The sequence below is a fragment of the Callorhinus ursinus genome, unplaced genomic scaffold (assembly GCF_003265705.2).
Source record: "Callorhinus ursinus isolate GAN/ISIS: 27379988/994484 unplaced genomic scaffold, GSC_fseal_2.0 scaffold9, whole genome shotgun sequence".
Taxonomy (NCBI): Eukaryota; Metazoa; Chordata; class Mammalia; order Carnivora; family Otariidae; genus Callorhinus; species Callorhinus ursinus.
In genome coordinates this window covers 56,027,562-56,051,673 of record NW_027397071.1, presented here as the reverse complement: position 1 = coordinate 56,051,673, position 24,112 = coordinate 56,027,562, and the positions used below count along the sequence as shown (strand labels likewise).

General features: G+C 46.8%; 1 protein-coding gene across 1 annotated transcript in view; it reads right to left on the bottom strand.

Annotated features, from left to right (window-relative positions):
• Nucleotides 1–864: 864 nt before the first annotated feature.
• Nucleotides 865–24,112, bottom strand: part of C8B (complement C8 beta chain) — a 38,034-nt gene continuing 14,786 nt past the window's right edge. Inside the window, exons 6-12 of the mRNA XM_025871888.2 lie at nt 22,545–22,742; nt 18,426–18,666; nt 16,409–16,537; nt 13,382–13,545; nt 5,536–5,689; nt 3,372–3,440; nt 865–1,188 (exon numbers count right to left, since the gene is read on the bottom strand). Coding sequence (XP_025727673.2) covers nt 1,037–1,188; nt 3,372–3,440; nt 5,536–5,689; nt 13,382–13,545; nt 16,409–16,537; nt 18,426–18,666; nt 22,545–22,742 — 1,107 coding nt within the window. The 3' untranslated portion in view covers nt 865–1,036. The remainder of the gene's footprint in view (nt 1,189–3,371; nt 3,441–5,535; nt 5,690–13,381; nt 13,546–16,408; nt 16,538–18,425; nt 18,667–22,544; nt 22,743–24,112) is intronic.

Below are 24,112 nucleotides of genomic sequence, written 5' to 3'. Positions count from 1 at the left end.
TTCCTCCCTCCTCCTTCCCTTCTCCCCTTCCATTCCTTCCTCCCTCCCTCCCTCCTCCCTCCCTCTCTCCCTTCCTTCCTTTCTTCCATTTCCCTTGCTCTTTTCTCTAGCTCAGGACCTTCTCTGGGCACCCACTCATGTCACAATAATTCAGCTCTGCCCCAGAACTCCTGCTTTGGACATGCACAACCTCGCCCTTCCTTTGCTTAGCATCAAAGGGAGCTGAGGAACCAGGACCCATTCTCCTCAGGATGCAGTGGGTGGAGCCTGTCAATACCACACACACACACACACACACACACACACACACACACACACACACACACGTTCTTCTACATTTGTCAGTAAATGCCGATTTACCGAGAGGAAGGGAACATGACAGTTAAGAGTCTAAACCTCTGGAGCCCAAGTGCCCGGGTCTGCAGCTCAGATCTGCCACTTCCTAACCGCACAACCCCGGACAAGCCACCTAACTGTTCTAAGTCCCAGCTCCCGCGGCTGTTGGATACATAGCTTGTAAGGCCATCATGAGGCTGGAATGAATTAACACACTAAGAGCCGTGGCAAGCATCGTCATCATTCAATACATATTCACTGCCATTGTCAGTGAATGAGACCATGTAGTCTTCAAGGGAGGAACAACTTAATATCTATGCACTGATTCACTGTTGGGCACCTACTCTGCACCAATCACTGCTAGACGGTAGGACGTCAGTGTGAACAACTTCTAACAGTTCCTGGCTAGGAGTGCATGTGAGTGGAATAAAACTAGACAGATGAGCAAAGTGATGAGCATTACCAAGATTCTTAAGCCCTTAAGGAACCCGTAGTTTATGTTTAACTCACTCTTGGTTCAAATCAATATGCATTTTGCCAATAACATCTTTATTTCAAACACCCTGAATGGCACAGCCCTCTATTCTCGGGCTGGCCCCAGGTGGGAGCTGGTATGTGGTAACTGGGCCTTAGTTCCTCAGGGCTCAGAGCTCTTGCGGTGTGCAGCCCACAGCAGTTATCTACTAGAAGCACTTCTTCCTTAACAGTTAAGTGTTTCTGAAGCAGGGCCCAAGCAGGGACTGCCTCCATTTTGAGGAGGTGGATTTTTGCACTGCCTTTGTCTTGTTTTATGTCCTCCAGAACACGGAGACCAGTCTGACCAGCAACTCCACCTCCCATCAATGGGGACATCTAGAAGAAAGAAGGTCAGTGGACATTAATTAGCCCTGTTACACCTAGTGCCCTATGGAGGGGTGGGGCGTATAAACCAAAATGCTTTGGGAGTCTGCTCTCATCTCCTCCCTCCAGTCACCTGTCCTTCTTGCACACCATTGTACTTGCCATGCTCCCTTCTACCACAGGGCCTTTGCAGATGCTATTTCCCTGGCCCAGAATACTCTTTCCTCCTCTATTCATCTGGTCAATCCCATTTACCCTTCAGATCCCCAATGAAGTACTGTTTCTGCAGGGAAACGTCTCTGACCTCTAACTCCCCACCAATTCTTCATATTTTAAGCTCTTGGGGGCATTTTATAGCAGTTACAACTAAAACTTTAAAAGTATTTAGGGGACAAATTTAAATGATGTAGATCTTTCTTGCTAAATAGCAGTCTCCATGATGACAGGATCTATACCTAATTTGCTCACAACTGAACCCTAGCACGTAAGCCGACCCATAGGATGCCTTTGGTAAACATCTGTTGAATGACTGGCTCTCAGCTTAGTCACTTCCCAGCTACAGGATGCTGGGTAGTTTACTTCTTGTCGGTGTATAACCTAGGAGCTCTGTGATCTACTGTGAGCATCGTGTGTTATGTGAAATAATAATAAACAATGCACTCTCCCCTCCCTGACATTTGCCTTTCCCTTGAGGATTTTTTGGTCGTTGATGAGATTGACAAGTCATTGCTTCTATCCACCATGATATATCAGGTGTCTGGCTAAGCCTCTGATGGACAGTATAATTCCACCTGCATTTCTTATTATCTCTGGGCCTGCCCACTCATACAATGAGAAGGCTCCAGTAGGAAGTGTCCAGGGTCTCCTCCAACCAGGAGAAAAATCCTATGGTTGTGCACTACACACTGGAGGTATAGCACTGTGCGGGGCCTGGTTGCGATGTGGCAGGGGGTGGGGTGGGTGGGTAAGAACAACCCTGAGCATTTCACTGGGGAGGGAACAGTGCAGGCAGGAGTCAAGAGCAAAGGCTGTGGCAGACACACTGGACCCAAACCTGTGGTCCTACACTTATTCTGTAACCACCGGGCAAGTTCATTAGTGACCCACAGCATCTCAGTTTCTTCATCAATACAATGGAGATATTGATAGTACCTACTTTGTGATGTTGTGGTGAGGACCAAAGGATCTAATGTTGTAAAATACAAAGTAACACTATTCATTTTGCTTTAAAACAAACTAACCAACATTTATTTTGCTCGTACAATGTGTTAGGCATTATTCCAAGGGCTTTGTATGTGTTTCAGGAGAAACTCAAGACAGCTCTAGGAGGTAGTTAATATCATCGTCTCCATTTTACAGATGAGGAAACTGAGGCACCAAGAGGTCATGTAAGTTGTCAAGGTCACAGTTACTGAATGATAGAGATGAAATTCAAACCCACTGAGTCTGAGCACTCAGCAAGGTGCCTGATACATAGTAGTATATTGTTTTTACTGGATGTGTTGTTTCCTTTTTTAAAGGTATCACCAAAAAGAAAATAAAAGAAAGGGAAAGGAAGGGAAGAAGGAGTCAGGGGTGAAGGATATTGCAAACTCAGATAATAAACTGGCCAAAGAATTTGAGAGCTGGAAAGGATCTTAATGATAGCCTAGTCTTTCGTTTGTTAATTCAGCCCCTACCACTGAGCAGCAACTATGCTGGGCCACAGGGACAGAGATAAATGGAACATGATCTCTGCTTACACACATAGGGGAGACAGACACACACAATATCCAAAATATAATATGCTAAGAGCCATAATAGGCATATATTCAAAGTGCTATAGGAGCGCATAGGAGGAATTAACTAATTCTACTCAGGGGTGGAGGGTTAGAACTTTTTTTTTTTTTTTTACAAAAGAGGGGCATCTGTGCTGGATTTTGAGGGCTGAATAAAAGCTCAATTAAAAAAAAAAGAAGCATTCCAGAATGATTCAAAGAAACGACTTGCAAATGCCATGCATTAATTGTCCTGTGACTCAAAGCACTCTTAGGTATGAAAACAATGAAATATAAAATCAGGAGCCAGGATGGACCTCAAATTTCAGAGTACCCAACTCCCAACCCAACATCTCCAATGCTCTTCTTGCCCTTTTGAATTATCCTCTGGAATTCCCTAGATTTCCCTTTTCTGACCAACTCTCAAAGACTCCTTACTTTTCTCATGGGTGACCTCGCAGGCTGTTCCCTGGAATCCAATAGGACAGATGCAGTCACAGCGTGATTCTGGAAAGACAAATGGAGAGAGAGTGTGACTCATACCATGTGAAACAGAACCCTCGAGTTCAGCCCTCCACATCAAAGTGGTGACACTTTGCTATTAGATTAAAATAGGAGAAACATTTAGTTGAACACTTTAAGAGAAGAAGGTTCAGGGCCAAGAATACCTACTCCGTTCTTGAGGGCCTTCTGCTCATGAAAGGTGTTTATTGCCATCATGGGGAATCACATGGCGTTGCTGAGGAAAATTACTCGTGAGCTGACATTTGACCCAGCCTTGTACGTTTCCAGTTTTAAGATGCTACATTACTGGTCACTGAGGTCACTGGTCGTTGGTACTTAGTTTCACCCTGGGGCGTTTAATTGTCCAGCCTCTGCTTGAATACTCCTAGTGATGGGGCACTCACTGTCCTCAGAAGTTTCATCCCACCTTTGGCCAGTTCTGACCCTTTGGAAGTTATTTATGTTAACCTGTAACTTCTCACCCAGGAGTTACTCTCATCTGGATCACACAGAATCCCTTCACAAGATTATCTTTTCTAAGGCAGGCCCAGGAACACCCCAGTCTCTGGCTTCATATTCTCCTTCACACCAGTGCACATCCTCAGGTGGGTTCCAGTTCCCAGGCCCAAATTTCACACAGAGGCAAGGGGATTTCGGCAACCCTCGATCAAGACCTTGAGCTGATGGGATGACCCCCTTCTTGCTGACCACATCCCCACTTAGGTGCTCCCATTCTGATGGCAGAACTTCCCAGCCTTAGGCTCTCACTGAACTCTGCTTTGCTCCCACCCACCCTGTCCAAGAAGCTAGACACATACTCCTCAGTCTCAGTTGGGAATGGGGCTTCTCCTGTGTCCCCTCTGTTGAGCTGGCTCTATCCACATAGGTTCTGCCCTAACTCCAGGTGGCTCCCTCCCTGGGTGGGGATCTGCTGTACCCAACTGCTCCTGATACCTTGGCTTCCTGCTGGACTGGACCTTTCCTCAGCTATCACCACTGAAGTGTAAGATCCCAGGCTTCAGCCAACCCCAAATTTGCTCTGCCCATTGCAGTGGCCCCAGATATGGCCCTTAAAGTTAGGAATCAAGTTCAAGTGGCCCATCCTTGCTGACACTCCCTCCAACCCACCCCATCCCCCAATCCTCTCACCATGTACTGGTCAGGACGTGCAGAGCCCAGGGCCTCTTATTGGGCCCAGAGAGGTTCCCCAAGTCCATTCCCACCCCTTGTTGCAGACGCACATTCTCAGCCTGCTCCTCTGGTTTTATGCTGCTGGAACCTAGGTATTCGGGTGGCCAGAGTAGCATGACCTAGTCGCCTACATTCTGACTTCTTGGGAAATAGACTGATACTTGTTCTAACACTCGGTACACTTCAGTTTAACTCTTTGGTCAGGTCTAGCCCTCCCACTAGTCTATAAGCTAGTGAAATCATGGATCCTATGTGCCAGTGAATTCAGCTGTAGATCAACTTCTCAGCCCTGACTCCACAGTGCAATCATCTGGTAGGCTTTTTCAAAGGCCAATCCCAGTGATTCACTTTAATTGTTCTGGGTGAGGCCCAGGATTCTCCCCTGCAGCCCAGGCTGAGATCTGCTTGTGGAGGAACATTGTGCTCTTCGCCCAGGAGTTGCACCTGAGCATGGGGGCGCGGGCTTTGTCCAATCCCACCTCATTGTGCTTCAAGGGAGGTGGGGACTTAAGCAGTTATGAGTCTCAGCCGGGCTGCAGATAAGAACTACCTGGAGAGGGTTCACCTGTCCTGATGGGGGGGGGGTGGTCTTCTCGAGAGTCACATGATCCAGGTGGGGGCTCGAGCATCAGTAGCTCTGAAGGTCTCAGGTAGTTCTAATGTCTGACCAGGGTGGAGAAGCTCAGTTTAAGAGGCTCCAAATGCCTAGGGGGCTCTTTTTTCCCCTCTGACAAAATGAAGAGGGCTTTATGATAGTCCTTGGGGCCTCCGGAAGAGGACTAGGGATTGACCTAGAACTCTTGAGATACCCTGGAGGGTATGTGGATTTGATGACGTGTTCTGGCCCCAGCAACAGCCCCTCCAGATGATGTCTTCCACAGGGACGCCAACTGCCTGGAAATGGTACCTTTCAGGACAGGGACTCCATTCCCTTGGCAGGGAGCACAGTGGCAGGGGCTGACTTCCTTCTGGAACTCCTCCAGAGCCCGCTTCATGTTCTGCCTTATTGTGCTGGAGTAGGCAAAGTCCGTGGCTGTCACCAGTTCATACAGAGGCTCTGCCTAGGGAGCGGAAAGGCATGCATTTCAACAGAAGACAGTCATCAAACAGAAGGGCGAAGCAAGGTTCCACAGGAATGAGCAAGGGGCTGGGGCATGGAGGTAGGATTCATCTGGCACTGGATGGACATACCAGTATGTAGATGGATGCCCCATCCTCCGTCTGTCCCATCCGACCCCATATCCACAAATAAACTCATTAGAGTTCAGGTCAACTCTTACTGAATATCTCCTAAGTGCCAAGCATTAAGCACAAGTGATGAGTAAGATAAAATCCACAGGAATCCAGAGAGCGAGGGACATAGTAACAGGTACTTAGAGCACAGCAGTTATAGGCATGCGTGCAAACTTGGAATGGGGGCAAAGGAGCAGGCAGTTAATCTGTCTTTGGTGGGGGAGAGGAGGTGATTTTCAAGCCGCTCTTTGAAATTATTATAGGAGCTTTGTCCCAACATTGCCTCCCGCCCCCCACTGCCCAGTAGTTGGCAAAATCATTTACATCACACAAGAGCCACCATCATGAAGCCTTCCTCCCCACCCAGCTCCAAAGTTCATAGAACCCCTTCCCACCAGGAAGTGCTCAGCATACAATCCAGTGCTCATCCGATACAAATTCTATCTCTTTGACCCTTTGCAGTCATTCATTTTTTTCATGAGTTGAAATCTCCTTTTTTCCTTCTTGAGTTAAGAAGGTAAGCTGCTGGAGATCAGGACTATATATTGTCAGCTCTGTGTCTCTGGGGTCTAGCCCCAAGCGTCGTGAGAACAGCTAATAAAAGCGTATGGGTGAGGCACCTGGGTGGCTTAGTCGGTTAAGCATCTGCCTTCGGCTCAGGTCATGATCCCAGGGTCCTGGGATTGAGTCATGCGTTGGACTCCCCCCTGCTCATGCGTGTGCGCTCTCTCTCTCAAATAAATAAAATCTAAAAAAAAAAAAAAAAGTGGATGGGCAAATGAATGGGGGATGGGAGACCTCATCAGGGCCACAGCAGCTGGCCCGGAGGAGAGGGGGTGGACAGCAGAGACCTAGACGCAGACAGAGCGCTGCTGGTCCCCCGTGGGCAGGGCGTGTTTTCACAAGAGGAAGCCACAGACGAGTGTGGTGGTGCTGACGGGCTAGGAAAAGTCTGAGGCAAAGTGCAAAGAAGTAGTTAAAAATGTTCGGAGCCTCTTGGCCCTAGTTTCAGCTCCAAGGCCAGGTTCCTCTCCAGATTTTGTCTGTGATCCTGCCCTAATCCAGTGCTGGAGAGTTTAGGGTCTGTCTAAATGCAGGCAATCATGCCTAATAGAAGCCTCCAGTGGGAAGAAAATTGCTTCCATTTCTTAATGCATCTGCTGCTGACCTTCACTCCAGTGGGCAAAGCAAGGCCCCTTGGTGGTCCCATTGTCTCACCGTTTTGCGGTCAATGAATTGATCCAGAGGCGGTTTACGGAACAGTCCAGCCTGCTGGCCACATGTGGGGGCGGAGTGGGAGGGAAGTGGGGGGGTTTGCTCTTCACCAGTATGAGCTCCTCGGACAATCTGCATTCCCTGCTGGAGCACCTTGAAAGGCTGCCTTTAACCCCCCAGGCATTCTCCTACCAGCACTGAGATTGGCTCCAGGAGAGAGAGCAAGTCAGTGGCAGAACCGGAATAAATGTCGGAGACGTGTATTGTGCACCAGAAGCCAGGGCTGGTGGTTGACAAACGTGATTCCACTCCACCCTCACAAGGTAGCAACTGTTAGCACTACTTTCAGATGAGGTTAAGTGACTTGAACAACGTCAAAGAACTCGTTAACTAGTATTGCCAGGATTCTGACCCAAAGCTTTTGCTTTTCTTACTAGCTCATGATAATCGTTAGTAAAAATGGCTTGGCTTCCCATTTCCAATTTCTGTGCCAGTGTTCTCCAAAGTTTGCAGACTGCGGTTTTCCTTGGGACTGAGCAGCAACTCCTAGACCCCACAGCTCCCTTTTAATTCTACAGTAGAAGGGCATCATTGTCCCTTCTCTCATTTGCTGCCCCCATCTTTCTTTCTCTCTCTTTTCTCCTCTTCTTCTCTCCCTCCCTCTTTCTTCCTTATTTCTCCCCCAAATACACAGTCTTACCTACTCATATTGACCACCGGGTCCTAAGCACACTTGTCCATGAGAAAATTTTATTTATCATTTTTGGCAAAGGGATGGTGCTCACTACGTATTAAAGTCCATGCAGTTCCCTGTAATGGACCCTGGTAATCACCATTCTTATTTATTTATTCATTTTTTTTTTTTTTTTTTTTTTTTTTTTTTTTAGAGAGAGAGGGAGAGCAGGGGGGCAGGGGCAGAGGGAGAGGGAGAGAGAGTATCCTCAAGCAGATTCCACACCCAGCATGGAACTTGATGCAGGGCTTGACCTCATGGCTCTGAGATCATGACCTGAGCCAAAATCAAGAGTCGGACGCTGAACTGACAGAGCCACCCAGGCGCCCCAGGTGATCACCATTCTTAATGATGACAAATAATTACTGCACTAGCAGCAGCGGTTAGGTGCCAAACTAAATACATACATGATCTAACTTAATCTTTACAACAATCCTATGTATGAGGCAGGTGGTCTTCTGTAGCCCCATTTTACAGATGAAAAGGCTGAGGCACAGAAAAGTTAAATGGAGAGACCAGAGTCACATACTCAGTAGGTGGCAGAAAAGGATTCGAACTGTTAGCATTGTGGTTTGTGTCCTTTCAGCGTATGTTTTTGGATACTTCAACGGGCAGATATTTATACCAAGTCGGTGGCATAAGAAAAGTGCAGTTGTGTTTTCCACTTAACCTCACTTAATATCCTATTATGAGCATTTTCCCATGCTGTTCAATATTCTCTGATAAAATGATATTTTAGGGCTGCTTAGAACCCTGTTGTATGGATGAACTACAAGGTATTCACCTCTTCTCTTGTTATTATGTCCTTGTTTCCTTTTTTCTTTTGCTACTACAAATAACATAAAAGAAGGCATCGTTTTATACATACATCTTTACCAACTTTTAAAATGATTCCTTTAGTTGATTATTGCAGCTGAAGTTATTGGATCAAAAGCTATAAATGTTTCTAATGTTTTGGATATAGATGGTTACATTCTTTTCCTAAACTGTTGTATCAACTTCTCATCTCATTTTATACAATGTCCATCTTATCGCTCTCACTAACATTGAGCATTACAGATTTTTAAACATTGTCAACTTGATGTTGTTGTTACTTTGATTTTCATTTTTTATTCCTAGAAAAGTGCAACATTTTGCATATATATTCACCATCATAGTTCTGTAAGTTGTCTCTTTCCTTTGAGATGTGTCTTTCTTACGAATTCTAGCATTCCTTGCACATTAAGGATTTCATCTGTGGCAAAATTATTTTGTGGGTGTGTTATCTGTCATTTAATTATATTCATGGTTTCCTTATTTGAAATTCAGAATTTATTTTGGTGGGCGAGATCCCACCAAATGGCAGCCCAAGTCTGACATTATCTTACCAGGCAATGTTACCACAACCTCTGTATTTTAAACCTTCTCTTGGTCAGAGTCATTTGCCTTTCCAGAATCTTTGAGTATGTTGCTTTAGAAATGTATGATGGTCACACCATTAGAAAGGTGTGATTATCACTGCTTACCAACTGATCAGCTGCTTTTCTTTCTGGGTACATAGCAGGGCTGCAATCCCCTGACATCCTTAAGGGTAGGTTTGCAGCGTGACCTGTTTTGAGCAGTGGCGAGTGAGCAGAGGGAGGGTCCTTTCCAGGGTGAAGCTTTCAGGACAGAGTGAGGTCACATTTCCCCTTCCCTTACCACTTCTGTGGTGATCTTGGGAGCACATGACCACATCAAGCCTCCATCACCTGGGTCCCTGAAAAGCACCACCAATAGTCCCCTCCTTAATATGCTTTGGACGTTTTGTGTGATTGAGAAATAAATTTTTGACGTACTAAGCCACTAAGATTTGGGACTTTTTTTTTTTTAACTGAAGCATAACCAAGTCCTTCCTGACCTCTACATGAGCACCACTCACGACCATATCTTTTCCTTCTACCCTGGGCAATGCCCAAGCTCTGTACAATAGCTTCTCCATCAGCCTGGACCTCGGACCACAACCCAGCTGCCCTGACTACTGATAGAAATGTATGTGGATGGTAGAGGAGGTGACTAGGTTTGCCGGTCAAACACAGAATGCCCAGCTAAAGTTGAATTTTAGATAAACAATAAATAATTGTGTAGTATGAGGATGTTCCATGAAATATTTAGGGGCTGCTCATACTAAAAAGTTATCCATTATTTGTCTGAAATTCAAAATTAACTGGACATCCTGCATATTCACTTGCCAAATCTGGCAAACTCTTTTTGTGATTCCTTTAACCATTCAGAATGTCTTTGGGATTTTTCCTCTATCAGTGACCTTTTCATTGGTCCATGAGCTTTACCTTCATGACACTGTGGTTGTCACTCCACTGTCTTTAAGCCATTTAGTGTTGCAAAGAATTCTAAGACAAGGACAACTTTTATTTTTGTAAGATATGTTTGTTTCTAAAAGTAAAAAAAAAATTACTAGGATGTGTTTCAGTTTTGTTTTGTTTTCAGTACTTTTGCTTACTTTTCAATGAGTTCTCCACTTTGCATTATCAGCTCAGGGAAGTATCTCGTATTATGTCCACAATTAATGCATCTTCAAATTTAATCTTGTCTCTTTCTCAGGAAGACGTCTTTGAATTTTCGATTTCTCCTCTACTCTCTTTGCATCATATTTCTTTTATGTCATTGTTTTAATCTCTTGGTCTTTTGCTTCTACACGATAAGAACATTTTTATGGCACCTTCCATATCAGGGACTCAATTTTCTGCAGTGTCAGTTCTGTTCTTTACTGTTTCCAATGTAGGCTTTCATCTGCTAGAGTCAGCTACTTCCTTTCTCATCTGATGAGTTCTCAATAGCTCAGCTTCTGTTTTTGACTTCCTAAATTCTTCATTTTCTTAAATCTTCTTATCACTAAGCAAACACATTCTACAATTTACTTCTATTTTTCCACTTTTTGATGGAGGCTTGTCTTCTGCATCTCGAATGTAATTTCAACCTTTTGTCTTTGGGACTCTCTTTACATGTCACTGCTATTTCTTAGCTCTTTGAGCAAAGAGCCATTTCTCTGAGTCTGGATTTTACCAGTAAAGAGTGGGAATGGGCTCTTCAGTGTTCTTTTTCCCTGCACACCTGGCTCCTATAGGAATCGTGTTTCAGGTCTCGATCTTCAAGAATGGTTTATGGGTGTAACCCCCAGCCAACACTCTGTGTCTAAGAATTGCTGATCCAGTGGCCTCTGCTGTCCTGGGAAGTAATCGTTGCTCCAACTACCTGGTGAGCTGGCTCTGCAGAGAATTATGGTGAGCTAATGTGAAGCTGTCTGCAGTTTTCTCTTGCCAGAAAGAGTGAGTGCAAGAGCGGGATGCCCAGAATGTATGTTTCCAACTCAGGTCCAGGACTTAACAAAGGAAGAGCTATGGACTCTGAGAAACAAACTGAGGGTTTTAGAGGGGAGGTGGGTGGGGGGATGGGTTAGCCTGGTGATGGGTACTAAGGAGGGCACATATTGCATGGAGCACTGGGTGTTGTATGAAAACAACGAATCATGGATCACTGCATCGAAAATTTGTGATGTATTGTATTGTATGGTGACTAACATAATAAAATAAAATTAAAAAAAAAGAGCCTTCAGTAATCTCCCCTCCTCAGCTCCTGAACACATCTCTGACTCTTTCATCTTTTTCCCCTATCAGCCCACACAGCCCCTTCACAGAACTACACTTATAGTGGCTGTGGTACTTTCCACTGTATCACACACAGGCTGGGAAGCCACTAGCCTTTGGTAGAGCACCGCACCTCTGAGGTTATTTGCAGGCCTGACTGAGATGTTTAACATGCTAACCTGCCCTACCTCTCTTCTTCCCTCCGTGTCTCTCTCTCTCTTTCATACACATACACACACACACACACACACACACACACACACACACACACACACACACCCCATATCATATCACATGCTTGGATGCTTGGTACCTGACATTCCCCATGCCCAGTCTGGCACATCTAACCTCTTTAGGTGGGTAACCAAAGAAAACTCCATTAATTCTCAGTTTTGGAAAAAAAGATGCAGGTAAAATATAAGTGCCAAGTAAAGGCCAGGGATCTCTTTTTCCCTTGAGCTCTGTTTACTCCCATGCCCATCTGTGATACCAAGCAATGTCAGCACACCATCAGCCAATCCCAGACTTCTCTGGAGCTTCCTACAACCTATGGCTGATTTTATCCTCCTCGGCCTTGTCAATGGCTGTACCCTAAATGTCACTACTGAACACATAGCAGAGGAGAGGATTTGAATGGCAGGCTTCTTGTTCTGCAGAAACTATGCATTTGACATACAAGTAGAGACACTGTGGGAAGCTGCCAGGGTTGGGAACTGTTGAGCCTCCCATCAAGAGCTCCAGTCTCTCATTCCCTTTCCTTGGCGGCAAGACTAAATCTCTGGGGGCAGCCAGGGGTGGCGTGGGGGTGGATGCCGGACAACCAATGGTGAGAAGAGGATGGCCGAGGATGGAACGTGGACACCGTGCAGAAGTCCCCACAGACAAGGACCCACTACTGGTGACGTATATGACAGTCCTGTTCGAGCAAACGACTTCTTAGTTTAAGGTTGCAAAACTGCTCTTGTGTGGGTGACAGGTGGTTGGGATCAGTAGTTGTTATTCACTAAACCCACAGGGATATCTGGAGGGGAGGGAAGAGGTCAAACTCCCGGGTCCAGACCTCATGGAGACTCTTGAGCAGCCACAGAAGGATGCAACCTCTGTGACCTTGATTTTCATCAGCCACAAAATGGAGATCAGTATATGCAATCTGCAGACTCGTGAGGATTAGATGAAATAACGCTCCTAAAGCCCCGGGCAGAGTGTCATGAATATAGTACGTGCTCAAAACGTCAGTGATCACTGTGAGGTTACCACCCTGTCCTGTAAGATGGTCATGCCTGGATGTGTCTTACCACTCGGCACACACCATATGCTTCATCCTTACCACCTCCTGTGTTTTCCTCCAGTGTCTTAATTCCTGTCACATCGCAGGAACTTAACAACTATTTGTTGGTTGAATGAATGAAAACTAAAATAAAGAAATAATGGAAAGAGCATTCTCTGATGAAATGGAAACAATATCAATTTAAGAAGGCTGGAATTAGAAGCTGATGGTGAATTTCCTTTAGCAACTTGGGGGGCCTGAGTGGGAGGGACTCAAGGGTCTCTAGCTGGTGCTGAACAGTATATTGTAATCGGTCCATTCCAGATAGATTATCCACTATAATGTGTGTGTCTTGAGGCGTGGTCTTACTGAGCTTTGTATCCCACACCCTGGCTCCCAGTGGCCCCTCATAAGCTATTTTCTGAAGAGAGGAAAGGGTGGGTGGAGCAGCTGCCTAGCTGTACCTTAAGTTTTTAAAAAGATTTTATTTATTTGTCAGAGAGGGGACGGAGGGAGAGAGATAGAGCACAAGCAGGGGGAGCGGCAGAGGGAGAGGGAGAAGCAGTCTCCCCGTGGAGCAGGGAGCCTGATGCGGGGCTCGATCCCAGGACGCTGAGATCATGACCTGAGCTGAAGGCAGACGCTTAACCGACTGAGCCCCCCAGGCACCCCCCAGCTGTACCTTAATTTTGATGATGTCTGGGTTGTACTGCACCGCGTCTCCCCACTCCTGCATCAGGTCGGCCGTCGGCAGCTCCTTATAGGCCAGGGTGGTGATGTGCTCACTGGCTCCTCCTCGCACAAGGACCACCAAGTCATCCACCATAGTGTTTCTCTTGTTTCTGTCTGAAACGGACCCAGAGACCTGGCATGTCAAGGGATCCACTTCCACGCCTTGGAATTTACTGCCACCCAACCAACAACCTAATTACCACAATATTTGTTAAACTCATCCTGGAGGTGCTGGTGGACGAGATGGGTTCCCGCCAGCGAGGAAGTCATGGCGCAAGGGGCGGAAGGCAACTCTCAGTCATATAGGACCTAAGTCGGGGGCAGGACAAGGAAGGGACATCTATAGATGTCAGTCACTGAGTCTATGGAAGACAGAGAGCTGATGGACAGATATAGATAGATAGATAGATAGATAGATAGATCGATCAATCGATCGATCGATCACAGATAGGTAAGTAGGTTGATAGGGAGATGAGTTATTGATCATTAATGTGCCAGCCAGTAATCTAATTGTTGTACATGTATTAACTCACTTATTTGCAGATAAGAAATCTTAGACATTAGGGGTGAAAAGGTTTATCCAGGTAGTGCTGTGAAGCTCTAAGCTATAGTGCTTCTTTGTATGGGGCAACAGAAGCGGGAACATTTGTAAAGTCTGGGCTTCATATGTGATAGATACCCATTCAAGAGTGTCTACTATGAAATGATTATTATTTTGACTTCTCGTGGAGTTTCCGGGAGAGTCCTCAATCATATCCTTGAGTCCTTCCCATTCTAATCTGTCCACGTACCCAATACCAAACAAGGTGGTGTCGAGTGACCATTCAGCCCTGAGCCTGCAACACCTGAGGACCATGGAGAGGGAGATTGTACGCTCCTGGTAGGGTTGTATGGTGGTACAATTGTTTCAGGAAAAACAGCTTTGCAGGAACTAGTCCAGAAAAAGCACAGAGTCTACAACCCAACAATCCCACTCTTCGTGCATTCCCTGAGAAACCCTTGCACACGGGTACCAGACAGCTTGGTAAGAATGGTCACAGCCCCAGTGATTGTACTTGCTCGAAACAGGAAGTGACCCAAATTCAACAGCGGCATGGACAAAGACACAGTATTATATTCATACAATAAAATACTATGCAGCAATGGAAACTATAGTTATACACAAAAACATGATGTCGAATGGAAAAGAAAAACAACCAACACCCAAAACTGAAAAGATTACATTCTATCCATATAAAGTTCAAAAATAAGCAACAGGGGCACCTGGGTGGCTCAGCTGGTTGAGCATCTGCCTTCCACTCAGGTCATGATCCCGAGGTCCTGAGATCGAACCCCACATCGGGCTCCCTGCTCAGCGGGGAACCTCTTTCCCCCTCTCCCTCTGCGGCTCCCCCTGCTTGTGCTCTCTCTCTCTCTGTCAAATAAATAAATAAAATCTTTAAAACAAAACAAAACAAAAACAAGCAACACTAAGCTGTATTGGTTAGTGATATATACGGTGGTAAAACTATTAAGAAAGGAAGGATGTATTTAACACAGAAGTAAGGATGGTGTTTTCTCCAAAAGGGAGGGAGGAGTTGTAGTTACCAAGGGTTCTGGGGTCCTGGGCAATGTTCCATCTAGTGACCTGCACGGGGTGCGGGGGAGGTACTTGACAAGGCTTAATTTAAAAAAGATTTTTAAAGGTTTTATTTTTAAGTCATCTCTCCATCCAATGTGGGGCTTGAACTTACAACGCCGAGAATAAGAGTCTCATGCTCCTCTCACTGACTGAGCCAGCCAGGCGCCCCTACGAGTCTTCTTTCAAGAGCACCTATGTTCTATGCATGCCTCTCTTGTAGGACGTATCTTCTAACCCAGCTCCACCAGAATGAACAAATAAACAATATCAACCACACATCAGTCACAAGGGCAAGAGATTTTTCTAGACCAGCAGTTACATTTTTGTTGTTTTACTTTGTTTTGTTTCAGCTGGGGAACTCTTTCTCCACATACCATCCCAGATGCAAGCTCAGTAAGGGGAGCAGGTAGAGGCTTGCTGCTCAGGCTGCCGCAGAGGTCAGGGACCGGGTCCCTGCTGATTGGCCTCTCTTTCCTACTCCACCTGCTGCATTGATTCCAGTTCCCTTGAATGACCTCCAGGTTTCCTCTCCCAGACACTTGGCACTACATCCTGGCTTCGATACCCACCTCCGATCTGGTCTCCCCTGCCATGTGGGCTCTGCTACATGACTTACGGCTTTGACTCCTCTTCAAATATCTGTCCCACCCATTATCTCAGGGAAGGACTAGTTTCCTCACCTGCCTCCCCCACTTCCTCCACCTGTCCCCCGACCCCCGCCTCCTACCTCCAGCCAGGCCAACTCTCAGCCCCCAGAGTCAATTTCCATTGTCATTTTCCTCCTGCCTTAAAAACAACCTTGCTGCTTTACTCCTCGAGCAGCGATCCCAATGCTCCCTCCCTTAGGAAGCCTGTACTGATGCTCCAGACCTGGTTTTGTGCTTACTGCCGCCTTGTCATCGCTTCTTTTTTTTTTTTCTTTTAAGATTTTATTTATTTATTTGACAGAGAGAGAGAGATAGCGAGAGCAGGAACACAAGCAGGGGGAGTGGGAGAGGGAGAAGCAGGCTTCCCGCTGAGCAGGGAGCCCAATGTGGGGCTCGATCCCAGGACCCTGGGATCATGAACTGAGCTGAAGGCAGATGCTTAACGACTGAGCCACCCATGCGCCCTTGTCATTGCTTCTTTAATTGTTTGCCTGCTTTGTGTGAACACCATGAGGATAGGAAAACAATTTTACTCATTTTCGTATGCCCAGCATATTGTAGGAGCTAAATAAGTTTTTATTGAATGAATTATTATTTTAATTGAAATGCCTTAGAATATCCGGTCTTTGGCTTAAAGAGAGGCTCAGTTTTGGGGATCCTAGGGAAGGAAAGATGATGAGCACAGAAGTCACATGCTCCTGCCACTCACCTCCTATTTCATTCAGAATACCCTGGCATATGTCCACCGACACACCGAGCTTGACGTAGACCGCCTTAATGTTGATGCCGAATCTAAAACCATTCTGGGCACAGGCTTGGACATCCTTAAGAGAGTAATCTGAAGGAAGCAAGAAAGAGGCCCATGACCTAGAGGTAATTTACCCTGTCCCTTTTCTTGTTGTTGATTCCAAAGGCCTTGCCCTTTCTGGATGTCATGGGGCCCCCAAGGGACTCGGGATCAGATAAAAGGGTGGCCAGCCTGGTGACCGCAATGTGGGCAGCTGCTGACATCAGCGTGGAGACCTCATGAGAGATGGGACGGCAACTTCCCCTCAGGGTCCTCAGAGGCTCTGAGGCTCTTTGCTACCCCCTGAAGAGTGGAAGTGCTCAGGGTCGCTTTCTAAAAATGTGGCTCCTTATCAAACATCTAGGGATTGATCCTGTGAGTCGAGGTTGCTGACCCGCTGACCCACTCTTCTTTAATCTTGGCTATAGAAGAGATAGCTTGCTCATTAATTAATTAAGGTGATGCATTTAAAGTGTCAGCCTAGGACCTGGCAAAGAGAAGGGGCCAATTCCTCTTATTTCTTCATTTTTTTGACTCATTTCCCACCTGTTCCTCCCTAATTCTCCACAAGGCATCCACCCATCCTGGGCTTGCTGAAAACTTGGTCTTGTGAATTATTGGCACTTTGAGGCCAGGCAAGGAGAGGAGAGCAATTCTGCCTCCTGGGCTGTCCCAGTGATGTTAGTGTACGTCAGTATTCCCCCAAACACGTACCCTGAAATACAAATCTCATGATAATATCCCTTGTAATTTTTGTACTAGTATTACAAGAAAAAGTGCTTCTGCGGTCAAGTAAGTGTGACCATTGTTGTACCAGAGGAGGTGGAGAGGTCATTTTACAGCAGTAGGCTCGTGGCTAGGCTAAAAGTGGGATCCGTTAATGTTTCCCCAATTTATTTGATAGTAGAGTCCCTCTGCAAGAAGCAACTCGAGGAAATATGAAAAGTGTGTTTGAAGCCAGTGGGATGGAGGAAGCTCTCCTCGACCTTCGTGAGACTGAGGCTATGCTGGCTTAAATTTATGCACATCATATACCACGTGTCCTCTTGCAAGTACAATGGACTTATAACAAAGCCCTGTTTCTGCCCCTGTGAACTGTGGGACCCAGGGCAGGTAAGCTGGGAGGTGGCATGTTGGAGGAAAGAACACGGGATTGGGAAGCAGGAGCCACGCCTTAGGCCTGGCCAAAAGTCCTGTAATTATATGTGTAAGGAGAAGAGACTGTGGAGGGGCAATGGGAGGTGAATGTTAGTTTGGAGGCTAGCGTAATAATCTGTGACCTTGCTACTTAAAATGTGGTTTATGTATCCGCAGCACTGACATCATGTCAAAGCTTGCTCGGAAGGCAGAATCCTGGGTTTCACCTCAAACTTACTGATGGGACTTGCTAATTGACTAGAAGGAAAGAAATACAGTCAAGGTTGACTCCTAGGTTTTTGGCTTGAGCCACTGGCTGGAGGGTGAAACCATTCTGAGATGTGGGTGGCTATGGAAGACACACATCTGGGAAAGAAAAGCGAAAGTTGACTTTCAGGGCATGGTAAGGTGGGGCTGGATATTGGACACCCCAGTGGTGATGTCAAGGAACCATATGGATGTAAGCTCTGGGGTGCAGGGAAGACAGCCAGGGTGGAAATAGACATGGAGAGTTCTCCACACACTGGAGGCATTTAAAGCCACGAGCTTGGGGGCTGTTGTCTCGAGATAGTAGTTGTAGAAAAGAGGACCGCCCAGACAGAGGGTTGAGTGGAGAAGGACCCACAGGAACAGGTGATGAAAAAGGAAGATGTGCAGGTGAATCTATAGCCAGGGAAGGTGAAGAGAACTAGGAGCCGAGCTTATAACTCTTCTCCCACCAACTAAGAGAAGCCTCTCCCCACCACCTCACAGAGCTCACGTGGGCCCTGGCAGGAAAGCCACAGTCCCCTGGGCCGTGTACCTGCTCTCTCCATGGCCTCTTTGTTCATGATGAGCGTGTATTCGTAAACGCCCCCCAGCACAGCCTCTGTGATGTAGTGGGTCCCGAAATCACGGAAGAGATCTCTGTACTCCCCATAACTATACTCCAGGGGCAGCAGCTTGACTCTCTGAAGGAACTCGTAATGGAGCATAAGGCTTCTGGGTTTCAGCTTGTAATGTGCTACTTCAAGGTCAGAGCGCGCGTGCAGAAATGTGCTTTTCTAAATGAAATACCGACATGGGAAAACCAGACCTTTAAAGTTAGGAATCTGGAACGAAAAGATGAACTTTACAAATATCATCCGACGTTCTTGGCCTGGGGTCACCACTCTTACGATTCCTTGAGGATATTTGAGGGAAGACGGGCCTCTTTGACAAGCTTTCATTTCTCATAAATATTACGGTGTCCTTTCAGCTTGGGAGAGCTTGCTCTTAACTTAGCTCCTCAGGGTGGCAAAGTGGGAATGAGAAGGGTAGGTGGCCAGAGGCAGAGGCAGACATGATGGGGAGCAGCAGGTGCCCCCGGGGCCACTCTGGTGGGATACGGGGCCTGCCTGCCTGCCTGCCAAGGCAGCCTCTTTGTTTGTGCTTTTCAAATTCTGAAGAAAGGCCACCCATGAAAGAGTCAAAGTGGTGCTTTAGGAAGGCAGGACATTGTAGTGTATGACAAGTCAACAAACTACAGCCCGCACCCCGGATCAGGTGCCTGGTGTTACAAACGGAGTCCTACTGGAATGCAGCCACGCCCTTTCTCGTTCATGCACTCTCCGTAGCTGCCATCACCCTACAGTGGCAGAGCGGAGTAGTTGGGACAGAGACCCTAGGGTCCTCCAAAGCCTAAAATATTTATCTGGCCCTTTACAGGAAATGTCTGGTGACCCCTGGTGTGGGGGCCAGACTGCAAGAGGGTGATGCTAGGTGAAGTGCAAGCATCCAGGAAATATTAGTATCACCTGAGGTGAGAGGTTCCTATGCTGGCGTGTAGGCAGAGGAAAAGGTAGGAGGGTGGGTAATGTTCACAAGGCACCCTCTGCCCCAAGCCTAAGACTTACAGCCAGTTTGACCTATCAGTTCCAGAAGGCCATGGCGCCAACCGCTCGGGCCCCTCATTGCTCCCTGACTTACGCTCACCTCCCTCTAGTCCTGTCCCGGAGGCTCACGACTCTCCCTTCTTCCTTACCCTTCCAAGCGGAGCAGTGCTCTGTTTGTGATTTTTCTAAATACTGTAGGTTTCCTCTCTTGCTTGGATGTTGATAAAAGCCTTCCCACTGATCTCCCTCCCTTCTCTAGCCTGCTTCACTGCTCCAATCAGAGCTGACCTCTGAAAACTCTGAGAGTACTACACGCATGCCTTGCCTCATTGTGCTTCATAGATACTGTGTTTTCTAAATTGAAGGTTTGTGGCAACCTGCATCAAGCAAGGCTTTGGGCACCATTTCCCAATGGCATTAGCTCACTTCATGTCTCTGTGTCCCATGTTCGTAATTCTTGCAACACTTCAACATTTTCTTAATTATTATTTTTGTTATGGTCATCAGTGATGATGACTTGCTGAAAGGTCAGATGATGGTTAGCATTTTTAGCAGTATTTTTCATTGAGGTATGTCCATTGTTATTTTAGACATAATGCTATTGCACATTTAAGAGACTTCAGTGTAGTGTAAACATAACTTGTGTGTGCACTGGGAAACCAAAAAATTCACTTAATTCACTTTATTGTGACATTCACTTCATTGCAGTGGTTTGGAACCAAGCCTGCAATATCTCCGAGGCATTACCTGTGTTATAATGCCCCTCTGGGCTTAAAACAAAACCCTGCATTGACTCTCTGTTGCCTCCAGAATAAAATCCATTCCCTTACTGTGAACATTAAGAACTCACACTCTGTCCCCTGGTAGTGAAGTGTTCCTCCCCACACCTTCCTATTTCCTACCACCCACACCAGACATCAGCATCAGTCCAACTTCTCACTGTGCCCCAAATTGGCCATTTTCTTCACAACACAATTTTGCACGTGCTGTTCCTTCTGCCTTAAATGCTCTTCCCTCCCTTTTCTGCCAGATGCACATCTACTTATATTTTTAAGCACCTGCTTAGCTGCTCCTACCTATGTGACACCGTCCCTGAATTTCCCAGACACACACTCCATTCTCCAGGACGGCTCTGCACTTTGCTTATTATTTCCTTTAGAGCACACACCATGCTGTATTAAAACTGATAGACAAAATTAAGCATTAGTTATCTGCATACACATTTGCCTCTCCTCCTAGACTGTGAGCTTGAAGGCAAGAATCAGGATGTATTTGTCTCTAGACCCCAAGTCTACTATAGTGCCCAGAACACCATAAGCATGCTATCACTGGGTATTTGGTGGGGGCGGGAAGGGGGGTGGGGAGCAGGAGAAAGGGAAGGAGTAAATAGATGGCACCCTCCGTTTGCTCCCCAACAAAATACGTTCCTTCTAATCAGTCCCACCTTTCATCACTATATTTTAGTCTTAAGCACCTACTAAGTGCCATCCTAAGTCTAAAGATGAAAGGAACAGCCTCTGCCCCCAAGTGGCTCAGAGCCTAGAAGATAAGGAAAAACATGCAAAGACCGTAACAATCCCGTTAACATTGACTCCTCATTTTCTGCTGGTCGGCGTTTCAGCAGCAGAGACCTTTCTGAGCCCCCCTCACCACTTTTTCCTCATATGAATCATTATAGGTGACTTGATCTGCTCCACGTTCCCCTCAGATCCATTTTCTAACATATCACACTCCTGTTGAAAACGCTCAGGGACTAGAGAATAAAACGCGCCTTCCTTGCTCAGGAATTCGAGGTTCCTCAAGGCTGCCTGTCACCTGCTTCTCCAACATCATATCCCATTACTTCCCGGTCCAATTACTCCTCTCCACCAACTCATGGGCTGTGACCTTCAACTTACACGGCAGGGGGGACAAGTGATGTGACTGGTATCGTAGAAACGTCTTTCCGGCAGCACACAAATCTGAAGGGCCAAGTCGGGAGACAGGAGACCCCTTAGGGGGGCCAAGCAAGAGGTGCAAGGGTCCGGGCTAGTTAAGGTATAATCAGAGTTAGATTAAGAAATATTGGAGAGTGACACCAAAGGATTTGTGGCCAAATAATGTGGAAATGAAGAGAAGAGAGAGAGCAAAATAGGCTTCTGAAATGCTTCGCCTGGAAAAGTAGAAGGAAACAAATGCTATTTAACACAGAAAACTGGGGAGGAAGAGCTTGCTTTGGAGTGTCGGCAAGACATTGAGGTAACAATGCCCATAAGACTGTGTGGTGCAGGTCAGAGCGTAACAGGAAGGTGAGAAGCAGTGACGAAGGCGCATGGCTTGCCTTGGTGGTGGGGTGAGGTGGGCGGGTGAACAGAAGAGGTCACCCTGCATGGCTGAGGGATAAGAACAGAAGATGGCCACGAATTAAATAAAGAGCAGGTGGGGAGATTAGAACCCAGAAGGGCAAATGACGAGGAGCCGTGACGGTGTGGTCGACTCCACCAGAGGCCCCAAGAAGTCGGAGAAGAAGAGGTTTTGGATGACATTCTGGAGGAGAACTTCAGCTGAATGTTTAGGACAGGAAGTTAAATGGCTGGGGGCTGAAATGCCTCCAGAGATGATTTGGTCTGGAAAAGCTACTTTTCATTCAAGCTTAATGAAAACCAGGGGAGGGGTGCCTGGGTGGCTCAGTCAGTTGAGCTCAGGTCATGCTCTCTGGGGTCGTGGGATTGAGCCCTGCGTTGGGCTCCACGCTCAGTGAGGAGTCTGCTTGTCCCTCTCCCTCTGCCCCTCTGTCTGCTCTCTCTCTCTTTTAAATAAATAAATCTTTAAAAAAAATCTTTAAAATAAGAAAACCATGGGATACAGCTCATTAGAAAGCAAGAAAACATAAATATAGAAGAAGAAAATAATTATATACTACTGCCTGGCCTTTCTAAAAAGTAAGTTCACCTAAGACCATGCTGCTTTTTTGTAAGAAGAATTTCAAGACAGCAGAAATATAACTGGTTGCTAGGCCTGGTAGTAATGGGGAATATAGACACGTCTGGACATGGAAATTTAAATGGATACATAGAAATTGTACTTACAGTGTGAGAGAATCGTTTGGTTCTGCTAATAAAATGTTTGCTATTACCACTTGCTGTATTGAAACCAAGTTCAACAATTCCAGGTATTTTAAAACCAAAGCCGAAACTAGACAGGCTTGCCCTTGTCTCTGTGATGTTATGTTCGAAATCCGAGTACGATTCATATTCTGTCAGTGCAAATTCGTATTTGCCTTGGGTCTAAAGGAGGAATAAAGAAAATGTTTCTTACTCCATTTGAGTCACATCAGTTCTATACAAGTCAACAGACAGCCACTGTATTCTTACGGTGTGTGAGGCTCCCGACTAGAGGCTCTGGATGCAGAAACCTGTGTTCCCCAGCCCCACGGCTCCCAGTCCGGGAGGAGAGACAGACACGGGCGAAACTCAGTGGTGGGGGCTTGACTTGGGTTCACCTGGGGACTCGGTGACTTGGCTTAGGCAAAGGCACATAGGTGGAAAAGGACAGGAATTATTCTACAAAGTGTGGGGATTCTAGTGTGGTTGACCCAGAAGACGCCACAGTGAGGGGAAGGGACAGGCGTTGTGAGGGAGTGTGCTGGCATCAAAATGTTGAGGTGTCCACGTTACTTGCTCTGAAATTTGGACTTAATCCAAAGACGAGCCTCTAGAAGATCACTTTGGGCATAGCACAGGGGTTGGACTGGAAGGGATGAGTCTGGGGTCAGAGAGACAGGCCAGTGAGGAGGCTGTAAGGGGAGAGCAGCTGACAGCTGATGAGGTCTGGTCGGAGGTGGTGCAGTGAAGATGAAGTGACGTGGACGGCAAGTGCCTTCCAGAGAAACTAGAAGAGCCGTTTGCTCAAAACGCAGTGCTCATTGTTCTGTGCATAGGGTATTGCCAAAGATACTGTCCTGATGGCCTTGGAGGGACCTGTCCCCCAGGGTCTCCACCCCCACATGTCGGCTTCTGGTTGCCTGCAGGTTCCATAATGCTCAGCTGCTGAGGAAGGGAGCAGAGTGACTCCCAGTGTGGCCTGGGGTGGAACGTGTGTTCCAGCCGAGCAACCTTGGAGGACCAAGTTGACTTCCGCATGCCTCAGTTTCTTCACGTGGAACACAGAAATGATGGCTCTTCCTCCCCTTGGGCTTGTTCTGGGGACTGAGTCTACAGGGAGGAAACACACAGCGTGCCTGACGCGGCCCTCAGAAGTCACTGGCTCTGCGGAGAGGAGGCTTAGCACATGTGTCCTGCCGGGTCAGGGGCTATTTTAGACGGGATGATAAACGGCGGCTCTGAGCTCCTCCCCTGAAAGGAGAGACCACACGGGGGTGGCAATGGGCACGGTGGGGCAGGCTGTGCTTGTCCATGTCTCCTTCCTGGCCAGTATGTGTGGGGAGAAGTGGGGGAAGAGGAAGTAGGAACCTAACCCTCAGGACTGCATGATTTTAAAAGTAGAAACTCACCCCAACTACTCTCTTGTATGCAGTTCTACCCCTGCTCATCTTACAGACCAGGAAGCTGGGGCCCAGCGTGCAGAAGGATCTCAGCCTAAAGTAAGACTGGGACATGCGGCACAGCCAGGCCTGGAGCCCACATCCTTCCGTTGG